At 39.2% G+C, this 19,259-nt stretch overlaps 1 protein-coding gene across 1 annotated transcript in view; it reads right to left on the reverse strand.

The window, feature by feature from the left end:
- Positions 1-8,336: 8,336 nt before the first annotated feature.
- LOC140464588 (arf-GAP with dual PH domain-containing protein 1-like) overlaps positions 8,337-19,259 on the reverse strand; it is a 127,562-nt gene continuing 116,639 nt past the window's right edge. The window contains exons 9-11 of the mRNA XM_072559841.1: positions 15,116-15,187; positions 12,406-12,634; positions 8,337-10,676 (exon numbers count right to left, since the gene is read on the reverse strand). Coding sequence (XP_072415942.1) covers positions 10,648-10,676; positions 12,406-12,634; positions 15,116-15,187 — 330 coding nt within the window. The 3' untranslated portion in view covers positions 8,337-10,647. The remainder of the gene's footprint in view (positions 10,677-12,405; positions 12,635-15,115; positions 15,188-19,259) is intronic.

The following is a 19,259-nucleotide window of genomic DNA, read 5'->3' on the forward strand; positions in this document are numbered from 1 at the left end:
GTATAGCTCTGACTCTTATCTGTTTAATAAATCACAGGTCTTGATATTGCTATCAAACCCAGATCAGTTTTAAACTGGAAGATGCAGGAGTCTTTGGGCTACGGACTGACCACCTGCTGTACCATCTCGATACACCTCCAATCACAAGCAGCTACACCAACAAATATCACCAGCAACATCCTCTCAGGTTAAGTCTAGGGCTTGTAGTTCAACTAGTCCCTAACTTCTTCATTATTTCTGTGCGGTTTTGAATATGTTCTTTCTTGAAGTTAACTGCTGGATAGACAGATGCTAGACTGGTCTGTGGAAGGTGGTGAGGAAACCAACAGTAGGGAAAAAAACACTTGACGTATTCTTACAGTACTGCCAGCTCCAGATGCATCTTTCCATGACAATGTTGGTTAACAGTCCTGTGGAAATGAAGTCCTGGGTAGTGTAAAGGCTATGGGCCCTGTTACTATTCCAGTAATAGTGCTGCAGATGTGTACTCCAGGACTTGCCTCTTCCCCAGTTGAGCTCTTCCAGCACTGTTACAATATTGGAATCCATCTGACAATGAGAATAATTGTCTAGGTATGTGCTGTACACAAAAAGCAGGACAAATCCAACCTGGTCAATCACCACCCCATCAGTCTACTCTTGATTGAAAGAAGGTCTCATCAGTAGTGCTAGCTTGTAGCACCTGCTCAGTGATGCCCAGTTTAGGTTCCAACATGTGAACCCAGCTCCTGACCTCATTACAGCTTGGTCCAAACATGGACAAAAGAGTTCAGTTCCAGAGGTGAAGTTAGAGTGAAAGTGATTGACATCAAAGCTGCATTTGACTGTGTGGCATCATGGAGCCCTAGCAAAACTGAAATCAATGGGTATTGGGGGCACACACTCTGGTGGTTGAGTCGTACTCACACGTAGGAAGATGGTTGTGGTTATTGGAGGTCAGTCATCTCTGCTCCAGGACGTCTCTCCAGAACTCAACATGGAGTTCAATAACTTCAGAGTATGAATATACTCTTCCATTTTGCTTACACCCCTCCCACCATGCATGCACATGCATGCGCGCGCGCGCACACACACACACACACACACACAAATTTTCTGCTATTCACACTGATGACTGACTCCTATTTTCCATCTACCTCTTTCCTTTGAGATCATTAGCACGCTCTGTCCAGTGGAAGCAAGCCAGTCCAGCCTCTATTCATAAAACAACCTGCTCATTCCAGGTATCAATCTAGTAAGCCTGCTCTGAAACGCCTCCAACATATTTACATCTCTGTAAACAGAGACCAAAGCTGCGCACACTGTTCGAGACACGATCTGGTCAATGCCCTTTATAACTGAAGCTTAACTTCCTTACTTCTATGTTCAATTCATCTAATAGTAAAGGATAGAATCTATTATCTTTATTAATTACTTGCTGTACCTAACTATTAACCCTTTATGACTATCACTAGACTGTCCCGATATCTGTGCACCCCAGAATTTTGGAACCATCTCTATTTAAGTAATATCCTACTTTTTATTTATTATTCCCACGAAATTGAACAATTTCACATTTCCCTTCAATATACTTCACCTGTGAGATTTTTTGCCCATTCACTGAAACTATCCAAACCTGCCTGAAATCTTCCATGTCCGTTTCTTACACTTTCTTACCTGTCTTTCTGTCATCTGTAAATTAAGCTACCCTACCTTCACATCCCTCATGTAAGTCACTGCTATAAATAGTAAAAATTGAGGCCCCTCTGGGAATCAGAAAAAGACTCATTTATGCATATTATTTTCTACCAGCCAGCCAATTTTCTATTGACACTAGTAGGTTGGTTCTTACACCATATGCTTCTAGATGGTGCAATAACCCTTTATGTGCTACCTTGCTAAATGCCTTCTGGAAATCTACAGCTCCCCCCCCATTCACAACACTTATTATACTTTCAAAGAAATTCAACAAATTGATTAACATCTTCACATAGCTATGCTGGCTTTCCCAGTTGGCCATTTCTAAGTGTCTAGTTGTAACCTCCCTGACAATCAAACTAATAGCATACTCATGACGTACTACAAGATAACTAGCCTATAGTTTCCTGTTATTACCTCCCACGTTTATTAAATAAAGGAATTTTATTTGCTACTTTTCAGCCTGATGTAATTTTTCCAGAGTCAATTGAATTTTGGAAAATTAACACCAAGACATCTGCTACTTTATTAGCCACCACTTATAAGGATAAAAACCAGCAGGATCTGAGGACTTGCCAATCTGCAGATCCATCAGCTTGCTCAATTCCATTCCCCTAGTAGTGATAATTACATAAAATTCTTTGCTCTCCTCCCCTTTCTGAATTACAGATATTACTGGGATTTGGTATCCTATAGAGTGAAGCCAGAGTAAAATATTTGCCCATTTAATCTGCCATTTTATTATTACCTGTTAATTCCTCATTCTCACTCAAGGAGACTAATACTCAATTTACCTATTCTTTTCCTTTTTAAATATCTGTAGAAATTCTTACAAGTCATTTTTACTGTTCTACCTAGCTTCCTCACATACTGATTTTTTTTCTCTCTTGATTAACCTTTTAGTCATTCTCTGTCACTCTCTGTACTTTTCCCAATCATTCAAATTGCCAATCATTCACTTTGACACTCACCTTTGTACAATTACATGATTTTTCCTTAAGTCTAATATTTTTGTTACCTTCCTCAAGTAACCATAGATATTGGGTCCACCCCTTAGAATTTGCAACTTGGGAACTGCTGTTTTGTGCTTACAAATCACTCTCTTTTTATTGTGCTGGGCCCTCAAATTTTTACAATTGGTATCAAAGATTTAGATGAGGTGAACAAGGAATGGTGGTTCAAGTTGAATCAGACAAATATAGGGAGGAAAGTATGTCTTAAGAGGGCATCATCTTAGTATGTGTCCATTTTAAGTGAATGGGCAAAAATCTGACTGAGTATGCAAAAATGTGAAGTTTGTCAATTTTGTAGAAAGACTAAAAAAGGAGTTTTAATTTAATGGTGAATGACTGAAGAATTCCGAGATGTAGAAGGATCTAGATGTTCTCGTGTATGAGTTACTTAAGGTTAGTACAAATTCAAGTTTGTTAGCATTAAAAAGACTAAAGGGGTACTGAATAAAAAAGTAGGGAGGTTATGCTTCAATTATACAGGACATTGTGAGACCACATTTTGAATACTGTGCCTTGTTTTGATCTCCTTAATTAGGGATGGATGTAAATGCTTTGAAGCTGTTTCAGTGGAAGAATTGATACTTGGAATGAGTGAGTTAACTCATGAGGAACGGTTGGACAGGCTGGGCTTGTTTTATTTGGAGTTTAAATGTGTGAGGAGTGATTTGATTGAAGTTTATTGGTGGATGCTGAAATTATGTTTCGTCTTGTTGGTAAATTCAGAGTGGGGGTCACTCTTTTAGAAGAGAAATGAGGAATTATTTTTCTCTCCGAGGTTGTGTGACTTCAGAACTGTCTGCCTGGGAGGCAGAGTCATTGAATACTTTTAAAGCAGAGGTAGAAAGATTCCTGTTGGACAGGGGAATCAGAGATTAGCAGGAGTAATGTGGAATTCAGAATCCAAATAGATCAGTTATGCTCTTATTGGCAAGGAAAGCTCAAAAGACTAAATGGTCTACTTCTCCTAATTCATATGTTTTACTGTTTCTTCATTCCACTCAAACGAATTCCATATCTTCAACTTTAGAACGAAGGTCATCTCTTCCTATTGTACCAATGCTTTCTTTAATTAACAGCTACACCACTCTTTTCTCCCACTTTCTGTCCATCTTGAACGCAGGGTACCTTTAGAGATTCAAATCCCAAGATTTGGTTTTCTTGTAGCCACATTTCTGTAATGGATATCAGGTCTTAAATTTGAACATATTTGAGCTGATAATTGATCTGTTTTATTATGAATGTTTCTGACATTCATATACAGAGTCCTTAATTCCCCCTTTTTTTTAAAAACAGGCCACAGTTTACAAAAGCTATCTGCTGGCCCACTCTTACATTTACACGATCTCCTCCAGCAATAGTCTAATTATCATTACCATTATTGCTATTTTGATCTATTACCCTGTCATTTCCCTCAAGGAATAAGATAAAGATGCATGGTGTTATGGGCAATGTATTCGCATGGATAGGGCATTGGTTAACTAACAGGAAGCAAAAAGTGGGGATAGATGAGTGCTTTTCTGGTTGGCAATCAGTGACTAGTGGTGTGCCTCAGGGATCAGTGTTGGGACCGCAATTATTCACAATTTGCGTAGATGATTTGGAGTTGGGGACAACGTGTAGTGTGTCAAAGTTTGCAGATGACACTAGGTTGAGTGGTAGAGCAAAGTGTGCAGAGGACTGTGAAACTTTGCACAGGGACATGGATAGTTTCAAGTGAGTGGGCAAAGACCTGGCAGATGCAGTACAATGTTAATAAATGTGAAGTCATCCATTTTGGTCAGAATAACAATAAAAAGGACTATTACTTGAATGGTAAGTAATTGCAGCATGCTGCTGTATAGAGGGATCTGGGTGTCCTTGTGCATGAATCACAGAAGGTTGGTCTGCAGGTGCAACAGGTCATTAAGAAGGCAAATGGAATTTTGTCCTTCATTGCTCAAGGGGTTGAGTTTAAAAGCAGGGAGGTTATGTTGCAGCTGTATAGGGTGCTGGTAAGGCCATGCCTGGAGTACAGCATGCAGTTTTGGTCTCCTTATTGGAGAAAGGATGTACTGGCACTGGAGGAAGTGCAGAGGAGGTTCACTAGATTGATTCTGGAGGTGGGGAGGTTGGCTTATGAGGAGAGACTGAGTAGACCAGGATTATATTCATTAGAGTTCAGAAGAAAAGGGAATAGATATGATAAAAATAGAGAGGGTGTTTCCACTGGCAAATGTAACTAGGACAAGAGGGCATAGCCTCAAAATTAGGGGGAGCAGATTTAGGACTGAATTGAGAAGGAACTTCTTCACCCAGAGGGTTCTGAATCAATAGAATTCCCTGCCCAGTGAAGTAGTTGAGGCTTCCTCCGCAAATGTTTTCAAAGCTATGATAACTTTTTCAACAGTAAAGGAATTAAGGGTTACGGTGAGAGGGCGGGTAAGTGGAGCTGAGGCCACGAAAAGATCAGCCATGGTCTTATTGAATGGTGGAGCAGGCTGGAAGGGCCAGATTGCCGACTCCTGCTCCCAAGTTCTTATGTTCTTAATCATCGTAACACAACCTTACCCCATGGCCTTAATTAAAACAATCCCCCACTTCCACTTAGATTTACACAGCTTTCCACATGGGAGTGTGGTTCTTGAGTTGGTGTGGGAAATAGGGAGTGGATTAGAAATCACATCCATGATCGGGAGGAGATGTTGTAGATGGAGCTGCTTGAGGAATGCAGACAGGGGTTTAATTGTACAATACAATTTACACAAATGTATTCATATATGTGACAGCAAATTGCACTAAATAGCATTACAAAAAAATGCATTTAATTTTCAGATGTAACTTACAAACTGTGAATAAGTTCAATTATTGAGAAAATTGCATGCAGCTCATTTAATGAAAATGTTTGCCAGTTTATGATAGGATTCTGACTGCATGGTATGTAAATTGTTAAATGTTTGCCTGAAGAGGAAACAGTTGACACAATGAAGGGCAAACCTTCAGAAGAGTTCATTACTTTTTGAGATGTGCCTTAGTTTCTAATTAGAGATAGATTACATAATAAAATTAATTTCATGCTGACAATTTGATTAGATTAGATTACTTAGTGTGGAAACAAGCCCATCAGCCCAACAAGTCCACACCGCCCCGCCGAAGCGTAACCCACCCATAGCCCTAGCCCTAGCCCTACATTTACCCCATACCTAACACTACGGGCAATTTCGCATGGCCAATTCACCTGACCTGCACATCTTGGGACTGTGGGAGGAAACCGGAGCACCCGGAGGAAACCCACGCAGACACGGGGAGAACGTGCAAACTCCACACAGTCAGTCACCTGAGGCAGGAATTGAACCCGGGTCTCTGGCGCTGTGAGGCAGCAGTGCTAACCACTGTGCCACCGTGCCGCCCACTAATTTGCACTTCAACATTACTTTCCCTTTTATTATTTCATGATTTGTGTGTTGATGGTAAAGCTAGTAATTGTTACCCATCCCTAATTGCCCTCATGAACAGTTAATAATCAATTACATTGCTTTGGCCTGGAATCTAATGTAGACCAAATTAGGGTAATGATCATAGCTTTGCTTCCCTAAAGTAAGTCAGTGGACCAGGTGCGTTTGTCCAATAATTGATTGAACTAAGAATCAGAAAGGGTTTGTACATGGGAGGGAGGCGTTCTGGAATCCTGGCTGGATGTAACAATGGTGATCTTAAAAAGAGAAGCAGCTTATAGTTCACTGTCTTGCTCAATGCTTTGTTACTTGAATACTGTGGCTTGATTTGTCTATGCAGTTGGAACACATTCTCATCCAGTTATTTGGGGCCCCAAGTTAACTGGTTAACCTTTGTACATCATTTTAGAAATAATATTTTTGTAAGGGCACATGTTCTATACCTGCTAAAGATGAATGAATAACCAAACAGTAGTATCTTGTTCCCCACTAATACCCCTGCAGACTACCACCAATGTTGCCTCAAGGAGCAAAGTGAAAACGCTACTCTCAAAGTCCCATTATTTCAATTTAAATGGAGTCATGTCGCCATTAAGTATTTATAGAATCAATGAAGATTTGTATTTTATCCTAGCTGGTCAATTCAAACACACTGGATTACATTTCAGTAAATGGCAAGTGGGCAAGTGGGCAAGTTCAGCAGTCAGGTGCAGAGCATAACTCTAGATGAACAATGATGTGTTTTTTTCATACTTCATTTGATGTGGGTATCATAAGGCCATAAAACAACAATTTCTTACTTGGAAGAAACTGAAATAGTGACAGGATTGGACGCATCGTGTTTTTCACCACTCAGTACCTGCATTTGAAACCACATCATTTCAGACTACACAGGAATTACTAGATGAAAGACGACCAATGACCCCCGCGCCCCCATCTTAGTTTACCTTTTTTTCATCATATGATGTATGATAACAAAGTTGTTGACCAATTGACTAGCCTTCAAATTCAGAATTAGACTACAGCAGACTGCTCCAAAACAAAACATGGAAGATTCTAGAAAGGTGAAAATCACTTGTCCCTCCAAATGGGCTGAACTTACCAATGGTCATGTCCCAAATTACTCAGATATATGAGGCGTTTGGACAATCTTTAAATAGCTTTTAGGGAGTGTGAGCCCTTAGTTTGTAATAGTTTCATTTAGAAAGCTAGTGAGACAACTGGATCCTGAAAACCGCTGATAATTATTTCATTTGTAGTTGCATATTTTGAGACAGACAAAAAGATTTTGGTCAGATTTTTAGTTTGTGCTGACTGGTTGCTTAATGCATACTCAGTGATTGAAAAGACATAGATTATTTTACATCCCCTATTTTAACAAGGACAAAGACTATCACTGATAATCTGCAAAAAAACTTCATTAGTATAATTAAGGATGGTTTAAAAAATGTAAATAATCAGGATTTTAAAAAAACAAAAATCACTTTAGATTACTTACTTACAGATTAGATTAGATTACTTAGTGTGGAAACACGCCTTTTGGCTCAACAAGTCCACACTGACCCTCCTAAAAACAACCCACCCAGACCCATTCCCCTACATTTACCCCTTCACCTAACACTATAGGCAATTTAGCATGGTCAATTCACTTAACCTGCACATTTTTGGACTGTGGGAGGAAACCGGAGCACCCAGAGGACACGGGGAGAATGTGCAAACTCCACACAGACAGTTGCCTGAGGCAGGAACTGAACCTGGGTCTCTGGCACTGTGAGGCAGCAGTGCTAACCACTGTGCCACCCACTTGTGTGATTTCAGAGTGGCTGCCAAAGCCAGCATTTATTTTTCATTTCTTGTTGCCCTGAGAAGGTAGTGGTCAGCTGTATCTTTGAATTTCTGTCGTCTGTTTGGTTAATGTGCTCTTACTAGTTCGACAATTCCAAGATTTTAATCCAGTGATCTAAAATGAAGGAATGACAGTCATATAAGCTCACCAAGATGGTGCATGACTTGGAGGTGATGGTGTTCCACTTGATTAACCAATACACTACTCAAAAGAAACATTTTGGTGACTGTGAAAACAGAATCAATGTCTTTGGAATCCACACTTCTGTTTTTACTACAGCGTCCTTACACTTAAGGACTCTGCACCAAAAGGAGTTGATAAAACGTTCTGAAAGAACAGCAGACAATTACCACAAATCAACTTGTCTCATTTGTGCAACACAATCAAGACCTTTTAATTGAAAGTAATCAAAATACAAAGTCTGATCTGGGACACCATGATAACTTTAAGTATTTCATTTCAGCACCATATTCTCCACTGTACATAATGCATAATTTCCATAATCAAATGCACACCATATTAAAATAACAAATGGAATGGATATGAGAACATGTATGCTTTAATTAATCCTATGCTTCATTTTACTCTTCTTTGTAACCATTGGTATCTTAATTTTTGGTTATCCACTTTTTTTTTGATACCTTAAAACTTACTAAGTAAATTAATTCTATTATTCTTTAGCTACCAGTGCGTACTTCATTTTAATTGTTAGCAGCATAACACTTTACATTTCCCAAAACCATATGTAAGTGACCATCTGGACCAATTACAAAAATTCCAATAACTACGAGAGAAGGAAGAAACGAAATGCAGATGTTGTGTTACTTCCAATGCATGATTCTTCAGCTACAATCTCTTGATATTACTGGCTGTGAATTCATTGAACTATACAGGGAGGTACAAGTGACCAAAAATGAGGAGGCTGAAACAGTGCAAATTGCACATAGCAATATATTAGATTCTGAAAACTTCATTCTGTATTTGGAATAAAGAATATAATGTAGATTACAATTTTTCCTTCACCTAATTCACTTCTTGCCTTAACACATCTGCTGAGGTTCATCTCAAATCTGCTCTCCTGATGCGCTGGTTTCCTGAAGTATGTAGTTACCTAATGTGCTTTCAGTGACACCCAGGGATATAGTTTCATTCTATGTCAGTTGACATAATCCACTTTTCCACATTATCAAATTGTTATAGTGGAATTTTCATATCAATACTCTTTCCCTTTGAAGATTGGAACAACCATATCATAAGAGCATATTTCCACTGACATTTTGCAAAGAAAATCCATCACACAACTATGTTTACTCAATAAATTCTGTAACAAGCTTGCTATACATTATTAGAAATGCTATATTTTGGACGTTATTATTTGAGGTACCTTAGGGATGCTTAATGGTTGGGTTGAGATTAGATCTCAGAAAAGATTATTGGTCCCATTTTTGAGGAATGCACCTTTAAAGAATGCATTTAGTGTAATATATTAATGTTACTGTAATCAAGTTACTGCACACTGGTAAAAGAAAATTGATTGATACGGTTGGTAGTTTAATTGGAAGAATTAATTCACAACTTTGCAAAATAAATTTCAGATCTATTTATGTCAGTTTAAAAAATATGCATATTAAAAAGCTGCAGATTAAATTTAGGAAGAATTGTTGCAATGTGAAGGCTTTTTACATTGTTTACCATGGTAATTATATATTACACTATTATCTGGCACAAATATCACGGAACACAACATATCACTAAAATTTAACTTTAAGCTGAGCAGTACAGAAAAAGCTAATTATTATTTCCTTTCAATGGAGAACAAATCTCTGAGAACACACTCCTCTGAAAACACCTAGATACACAATTTAATTCAAGCTGTACATTTTGTACAGAAGAAAGCAGTACACTGAGAGACTAGGTACTGGCTGTATTTTCAGCTTCACTGACACCTGTATTTGCATTTTTTGTTTGACAATCCACAGAAAATATACACACAAGAAATAAAAAAAATTTCAAGTTTTCTAGGTGAGTCAGTTGTCACAATTGCAACTAAAACAATAAGTCTTTACGGACATTTGAGAAAGTTTATCATGTCGAATCACTGCTCATTAAAGTCTGTACAGCTAAATTTAATTTTTACTTTTTATACTTAAGTACAGTTGCTTGATGACTGTAAGAACAAAGTTGACGAACAGAGAATTGGCATATGACCAGCAATGGACAATTACAGGTGGGTACATAATATGAGATTGAATTTTTAAAAATCTTAAGCTTTTCATGTCACTGTATTTATAGTGTCCTACTGCAGTGGAAACAATGTGGTTAAATATTAACAAATAGAAATACTCATGCAGTGTTGTACTGTGAACTGAACCATGTTTTGACAGTCATCCCAAATGCTGAAGTGAAATTCATGCTCCTGATTTTACAATTTAGCGACATGCACATCACTTTCAACTTCACTTTCTTGCTACAGTTTAATTTTCTTCAAGTGCTTATACCCCACTTTCCCATCCCTACCAATGGTAGTTGTTGAGAGGAGGGAGTGAGTTTTGGGGAGCACAGGGATGGAGGAGAGGGAAACAGACTGCTGCACAAACACTGAACAATCCATATTTGAAAAAGAACAGTGACGAGAAGATGAAGTCCTAATGTGCCCACAGCCTCAGAAAGCAAGGATCTTCTACGGCTTGTGTTTAAAATGTGCTTCCACTGGAAAATAAGACAAAAGGAAGGATGTCATTGTTGTTGAAAATACATTTTTGACAACAAAGAAACTTAGTATTTCAAAGAATATTATATATAATGTCCTGTCCTAAAAGCAGAAAATGCTGGTGTCTATGGAGAGGGATTCAGTTGCGTAACTTTTCGTCAGTACTGTATGATGTTAGATTGAACAGGTTTTAAATAGGTAAAAAATAATTAGGACATCAAGAAAGGGGAAAGAGTGATGGATTGGGGGGTGGGGGGGAACAGGTGATTAATTGACAAAATGATGAAGGCACAATTAAGCTGTCAACAGGCTGATGATGAATTAATTGGACTGTTCTCTTTGCCTCAATCTGTCTAAGTTCATTAGCTCAATAGAGATCATGTATGCAGTTTAATTAGTCAACAGTTAAGTTTCATTCCTTGCAAATTGATTGAGCCATATTGTTGTTTGAAATCATATATTAAAGATTTATTAAGGGGTAATTAGTGTTTTGATGAATGAGATGTCACATTTCTTCCCCTATATATATATCAGCTTGTTTAAAGTTTTAGAGAAAATATTTCAAACAAATGCAGGAAATGTGAAAAGGGGCATGAGCCAAGATATTCCACTTAGGGGTTTAATGATCGCAATCTCCAGCAGGTACTTATCAAATTTCGCTGACCTGTTACTGGAGAACACACACATTAAAAGAGATTAAATTCCAGAACAGCAAAATGTTTCAGATTCTTAAAAAAGAAACAAAATAAACATATCAATGGCTTCAAGATAGATGCAAGCAGGAGGCTGGAAGAACACAGCAAGCCAGGCAGCATCAGGAGGTGGAGAAGTTTCAGGTGTAACCCTTCTTCAACACAGATGCAGTCATAGTTTGCATGAGTTTTAACCATTCTTCAAATAAACAGATTTTCTGGCAAATTTTCATTTCAATGCATGAAGCGTCTAGATCAAAGAATGGGACACTGACTGATGCTCAAGTAATTTAATGAATTATTCCAAAGCAGATTGCCAATAACCTACACACAGAAAAACGCATCATGACTGATAATCAGCATTGTCTTATTATTTGTCTTTATGATGGCCCTTTTTAAATGATATTGTGGTTCCAGAGCTACAGAGGGACAGCAGACAGATTGATCCTAATTACACAAAATCGTGTGCATTGATAGTCTTAGTGTTGGTACCAAGCCTTGACAGCATTCAGAATTTTGAGTATATTTCACCCTTCACCTTTTGTGCTTGCTGACCTACATTAGCTCCTGGTCAGGCAATGCCTCCAATTTTAAAAATTCTCAGCTTTATTTTCAAATCTCTCCATGGCTTTTCCCTTCTCTATCGCTGTGACCGTCTTCCATCTGACAACCCTCTGAGATGTCTGCAGTGCTCGATTTTGAAAACATATGCATTCCCAATTTTAATTGATTTGCCACTAGTAATTGTATCTTCAGCTGCCTGGGGCCTACACTCTGGAGTTCATTCCCTAAACCTCGACAACTTTCCTTTGATAGTCTACTTAAAACCTACATCTTTGACCAGATTGCAGATCCTCCTAACATCTCCTCACATAGCTCCATGCCAAATATTATTTGGTAACATCCCTGTGAAGTGCATTGAGACTTTATATTATGATAAAGTTGCTATATAGACACAGGTCGTTATTGATTACACTATAGACTCTCTTTGTCTACATGAGGAAGACAACTTTTCGCAAAGACATTTGTTCCTTACCTGCGTACTCTTGGGGCAACATTGCCCTGTCAATAACCTTCTGAAAGGCTTCCATCCAAATGCGACGTTCACTCTCAGTTTCACATGCAAACAAGAACTTCCTGTCAGGGGTTACTATGGTAATTCCATATTGCCAATGATTCCCTTGGGTTGATGGAGGAAGTCCGTCTAAAACACTATAGCTATTTTCCTTACTCCCGATGAATACTTCACCCCGAGCAAAGGCATCCTGCAATGAGAGAACGGGGATGGTTTATCTTCTCTCATTAATATTGTTCTGCGTCACTGTCTAAAAGGAAAGAGGCCAGAGAAGGTGACCTATTTTGAAAGAGTGGGCCATTCTTGCTAGGGTACAATCCTACAGTTATGGTCAGTTATACCCAAGGTGTAGTGGATAGCGCACCCACCTCTGAGTACAGATGCCTCTCCAGGACCTTAAACACAAAGATCTGAGTTGCTGTGTGCAGGGGGTTACTAAATGAGAACTACACTCTTAGAGGTTCTATCTATCAAATAAGACATTAAATCAAAGAGTTATCCCCAGCGTTATGACTGATTTGTATCCCTCAAGAAACATCATTGGAAAAGATTATCTGGTACTGTCATGGTTGTGGGATCCTTCTATACACAAATTAACCATTGTATTTCATCTATTCTTTGCGTCACTGGTTGTGATGTGCTTTGAGACATCCTTCAGGATGCAAAAGCTGTACTACAAATGCAAATTTTTCTTTCTCATCATAGTCAGTGAGAATTTTATCTAGGGCTAGACGGTGGGGAGCATTAACAACATAGCTGACCCTGATCCTTTCCAAAGCTGTTCCCAGAATCAAGTGGGAATCCTTCCTCCCCCCCTTTAAAATTAGAGCCAGGCTATTCATCAGTGAAATCAGGGAGTTCTGTATCATTTCTAGTAAAAAGCTGTGGATGCTGCAGTTCAAGAGAAATGTCAGAGACCAATATTGATAGATTTTTAATTTGATAAGAACATGAAGAGATATGGATCATAAACTCTAATCATGAATCATCTAACACTGAAGTCTGTCTCCCTCCCCCAACACCATCTCCAGTCCTCTGTCTTTCTTTCACAATTTCACCTCCTCGTCTCCATTATTAACAATGGTGTCATCAGCCTCATGTGTGTCAAGCTCCTGAATTTGCTTCTCTCTCACGTCTTGTCATTCTGAGTACCACAACCACACCATCCATTCCCTCCCTCCCCCCATTTACACAAGTACCAACAGATTCAAAAAAGCTTCTTACCCTCTGTTATAAAATTTCTGAATGGACCTCTCAACTTTTAAATTTAATGTTGATCTTGCTCTATATGCACCTTTACTACAGATGACATTGTATTTTCAAATCTGCCTATTAACCTAATGTATGGGCTGCCTGAACCTTTGTATGGGCTGCCTGAACCCGATGCAAACAAAACTTTTCACTGTATTTAGGTACATCTGACAATAATAAATCAAAACAAAAATGTCCCCTAATCCCCAAAAATCTGTCCTCCTCTGGCTTGATACCCTGATATTTTTGTCCACTATCACCTGATGAAGAAGTGGCACTCCAAAAGCTAGTGTGCTTCCAACCTGTTGGACTATAACCTAGTGTTGTGTGAGTTTTAACTTTGTACACCTCAGTCCAATACTGGCATCTCCAAATCATGACTAATATTTTTAGTTACGGTAAATGCTTTGTGATGTTACTCTACATTGAAGATGCTGACTAGGTGCCAGTTGTTGTAGTTCTATGGAAAGGGACAGCAAAGGGAAAGAGGAATCCTTCACTATTGCACATTAAAACAAATTAACTTTTCCCTGAATTTTAAAGTAGATGGTCAGTTTTTTTTACCATGGTGGTACAGTGCAACAATTTAACTATTTAATTACTAAAAGGTTCCTACAATGGCATTTGTTACCTTTAACTAACAGTTTCTACAGTTACACGTTCAGAACATGGAAGTAATGTTATACAATCGAATACCAATCATTTTGTTATCTGCAAGTGGCCGCAATCAAAATGCAACAACATAGACTCCTTCACATTTAGAGACCATCCTCTGTGTTTAATCTCATACTGAAAGGATATTCTGAGGCCATTTTCCCTCTTGCTGCCTTTTTGAGTTTAACTACAAAATACACATGGACCAAACTGCTACTTATAGATATGGCAATGAAATTCATTCAGCTGGATTTGTTAGCAAGCTGGGTCAGAATAAACAACGGGTTGGGGGAGAAGTGGATCTCATGGTGTACTGGCAGCATATTGTTCATTGTATCTACTTTCCTAGACAGAAAAAGAATGTTCAGTGCCAAGGATTCATTACTGCTGGTGAAGACCAATTTCTTCCCATGGATTTCCCATCATGTACTTAACAATCGATTGGAGGTTATTGGCCCTCAAAAACTAAGTGTGCTAGGTACTTGTGTACATATAAATTGTTTTGATTTTAAATGTAATTTACTTAGACTTATCCCGCTTTTCAGTCAGTTTGCACTTGAAATGGATAAAATTGTCACTTTTTTTAACAACGTGGTAGAACATTCATATTTGTTTCATGAATTAAAAAATGACATTTGCTAGCAATAGAATTGGAGGAATCCAGTTCCAGGGTTGGCCAATAAGAGATTATGCTTTGAGCTTTTACGAAAAAGAAACACGTCAATTTCCCGAAAGTAAGAAACGAATACATGTGTTCTGTGCCTACCAGTGGGTCTTTGAAATACATCAGCCTCCTGTCATCTAACGTGAACCATCGTTTCTTAAACCCCTCAGTTTGCTGAGGAAACACAGAACAAGATTAGAAGCACAGATGCAAAAAAATGGATGAAAGCTAGTTCTGTAAGATTAATATATAGCCATTTTTCAATCACAACAAGTCATTTAACACTTAACAGCACGTCCGCCGGAAGTTTTGAAGCAGAAAAAGGAATGACTGAAAAGCTTTCAAGCAGAACAAACTGTCATGAAAAATAAACAGGGCAATTTACTTTAATAATATGCAAATTCAAACTGATCATTACCTGTGATCTTGCTTATGTCAAGGATCCATACACTGTTTAATTAGATTCTTCTTGCATTTAATTTCAAAGTTCATTCTTGACATTCATTGCCAATCCCTAACTGCTTTAAGAAAGTCGTGGTGGTTAGTCACTTTCTTGAATGGCTGCAGTCCATGTGGTGCATGGACACCACAGCACTGATAGAAAGGGAGTTCCAGTATTTTGACCCAGCAACAGAGAAAGAAGGAACAAGAGATATAAAATATATAACTTGGAGGGGAAAGAGACAGCTGCAAGTGTTATCTGCTGATTTTGTCCATCTAGGTGGCTTTGGACATACTGCTCAAGCACTGTAAGCAATTTTCTGCAATGCATCTTTAAGGAAATTTGCCGTCCTGGTGTGGCCTACATGCGATTCCAGATCCACAGCAATGTGGTTGACTCTTAACTGCCCTCTGAAACAGCTCTAGCAAATCACTCCATTCAAGGGCAATGAGGAGTGGGCAACAAATTGCCAGCCATGCCCACATCCCATGAAAGAATAAAGAAAAAATAATTTGGTACACTCTGCAGCCACTATGTACCGGTGGAGGGAATCAGGAATTAAGATGGTGAATAATAGTGTGCATAGATCCTTAGGGTAAAAACCTCCTGACTGCTCCATCCCAAAATTTGCAGACTCCTGCTACTCATTTTTATCTAGTGGGCATTCTTCTCTCTCCGTATTCACTTACCCCCCCTTTTGGGGGCAAGTACTAATTTGCCTGAGACAAGGAAAATGTGGTTCTAGGAAATCGTAGAATTTCAGGTTAATGTTCAAAATTTTTAAATTTTATTCAGGACTTTCAAATCAGTAGATTGAGACAACCCAAACAATCTTAATAAAACCAATGCACCTCAAATCAGATTGCTGAGCAAAAGAGACTCCACTAAAATAATGCTGAAAATATTGTGCTATGTCTATCAGCAGCCTGGTTTAAGAGCTACTGCCATTCATTGAACAATAATGATTTTTTTTGTAGCACATGTTTTGATCACTAAATGAAGATTTGTGTCCGGCTAAGAAAGTTTTGTGGAAGATTTTTCCCTGATAAGGAGTGGCTTATAGAAACCGGTCAGGTGATATGCCTATCCTGGTCTCTCCTAATTTGCTTCTATACGTACTGTTTGGAGATGTTAGCAGGAGAGTTGGAGAATATTCACCATTGGAAGGATTACCAAGAGAACAGTAAGAACCTGACAGTGAAGGAAGCAGACAGACAATATTAATGAATGGTTTAACCACAATGCAGCAACAGTGTCGCTATGGTGGGAAGCTGTCTACAGCTATGTCACTCGACAAAGACTGTGGTTTCAGAATGCAAAGCGAAAATAACCGGGACTTGCTGAATAGCATTGGGTTAAAAGTTGGGAGTCTAACATTTTGGGACTATCCGATATACATGGAATTGGCTTTCAGAAACTGGGTTCAGGTCTGGCTGCAATCATGAAACTGCTGTTGAATTTGGGTGCTTCAACCAGACCTGCCAGCAGGGGGAGATAGCAGACTGGAAGAGATGTTGGCTGAGTATGATGATTTGTTGATTCATTTACAGAGGCTGAGAGTTCAACTTCTCATCAAGTGGTTGTCTGAAGCGTTGCCAAAGCACTCTGAGTAACCTTGTAAAGATATGATTTGGAGATGCCGGTGTTGGACTGGGGTGTACAAAGTTAAAAATCACACAATAGACAATCAAGGTATTTTTCAATGTATAATTTCAGATACATCACACTGTAAACTTTTGCTATAAATTCTGTGCTTTACAATTGTGTCCTCCACAACCACCTGATGAAGGAGCGTCACTCCGAAAGCTAGTGCTTCCAATTAAACCTGTTGGACTATAACCTGGTGTTGTGTGAATTTTAACCTCGTAAAGATAATTAGTGAAAAAAAGAAATGAGGAATTCTTTTGAAACAAAAAGACCGATTCCATGCCTGTGAAGAAATACTTTCGTTCCTCACAAAATAATGATTTTGTCATAGGATATCACAACTGTGAGCCTTGTACATATACAATGGGTGGTGTAGTAATGATGGACCTAATACCTCTTTGTGGCTCAGTATAAAGTTCAGTCTGATAATGGTCTCAGAAATCAGCTTGTGACATTTCACAACATTTTTTAAAATTCAATCATGAGATATGGGCATCACTAGCTTTTTGTCTACTCCTAGCCGCCCAACAGAAGGTGGTGGTGAGCTGCCTTCCTGCACTGCTGCAGTTCTTGGGTGTAGGTCAGCCCACAATGTCCTTAGGGAAGGAGTTCCAGTGTTTTGACCCAGCGATACTGAAGAAACCAGCAATATATTTCCAAGGAAGGTAGGGCTTGGAGGAGAACTTTCTTCCCTGCATCTGCCGCCCTTGTCCTGGCTGGTAGGGGTCACAGGTTTGAGGATGCTTCCAAAGGAAGTTTGGTGAGTTTTCACAGCACATCTTGTAGATGATACACACTGTGTCAGTGGTAAAAGGAGTAAATGTTGATGGTGGTGGATGTGGTGCCAGTCAAATGGACTGCTTTGTCCTGAATGGTGTCATGTTTCTTGAGCATTGGTAGAGCTGCACCCATCAGGAGTATTCCATCACATTCCTGACCTGTGCCTTGGACAGACTTTGGGGAGTTAAGGGATGAGTTACTTGCCACAGTATTCCTAGCCTCTGACCAGCTCTTGTAAGCACTGTATTTATGTGGAAAGTCCAGTTGAGTTTCTGGTCAATGTAACCACAGAGAGGTTTAGAATGGCAGATTGAGCGTGATGCTCAATAACTGTCCTTGTGAAGTAGAAAGGATTTTTGACATGTTTTAATTGATTTAGCATTTCACCAAAATCACTGAGACAACATCAACTTTTACTCATGTAGCATCTTTAAAGGGAAATAGATTGCTTCATGATACAGGGCCCTGGTCAGACTACAACCAGAAAACTATGTTCATGATATAAAGCAGTGAACACTCATAACATGAAGCTGGTCTCGAGGTCAAAGGAATCATTAAAACCTAAATGGAGACGCTGGAATCTTTTTAGTAGGAAGGAAGGCAGCTGAGGGGCAAGATTTCCAATGAAAGCTGGGTGTGTTCATGAAAGTTTTATCATGTAACCAACTCCTCTAACCACCTGTGTCCCGGGCACTCCAATCAAATAAGATCCTGTAATTAATTAATCCAGAAAACACCAGGTGAGCGGATCGGGACTAAGGACAAGGGAGGTACACTTCATGCTAAACATCAGGACCCTTCCTCAGCCCACAACTCTGGGGCTCCTCCAATCCATCTGTTGTGCTCCTCCAATCAGAAAGTCCATGTCTCTGGTGTTCCTCCAATCACAAGCTGGTTCTCTCTTGGATTTGCTATTACTGGGCTCAGTTCTGAGGAAGGGTCAGATCGAACCAAAACATTAACTCTGATTTCTCCCCACAGATGTTACCGGACTTGCTGAGCTTTTCCAGCAACTTCTATTTTTGTCTCTGGGCTCACTTGTGATTGGAAGAGCAGGTGGAAAGGTAAATGGCTGCATTGACTAAGTTGCCATTGGTGGAGTCAGCCCCAGGGGTGGGGGGTGTTGGAGGCGCAATAATGACCTTGGAAACAGAAGAATCAACAAGGCTCATGCTTTCTCTCCCTGGCCCACAAGAGGTAATCTTGTACAAATATACCATTTGACGGTGTCACACTTTGAGCATTTTCAATTCAAACTGAGGATTCAAACACTGAGTGGCCTGGGAAGAGGTTAACCTTGAACAGGACTTCACATCTGTAGACTGCCTGGAAGAAGTGCGAGAGTTTAAAACCGGTAAAAGGAATATTTGGAAAAGA

The sequence above is a fragment of the Chiloscyllium punctatum genome, chromosome 40, assembly GCF_047496795.1.
Source record: "Chiloscyllium punctatum isolate Juve2018m chromosome 40, sChiPun1.3, whole genome shotgun sequence".
In the NCBI taxonomy this organism is placed as follows: domain Eukaryota; kingdom Metazoa; phylum Chordata; class Chondrichthyes; order Orectolobiformes; family Hemiscylliidae; genus Chiloscyllium; species Chiloscyllium punctatum.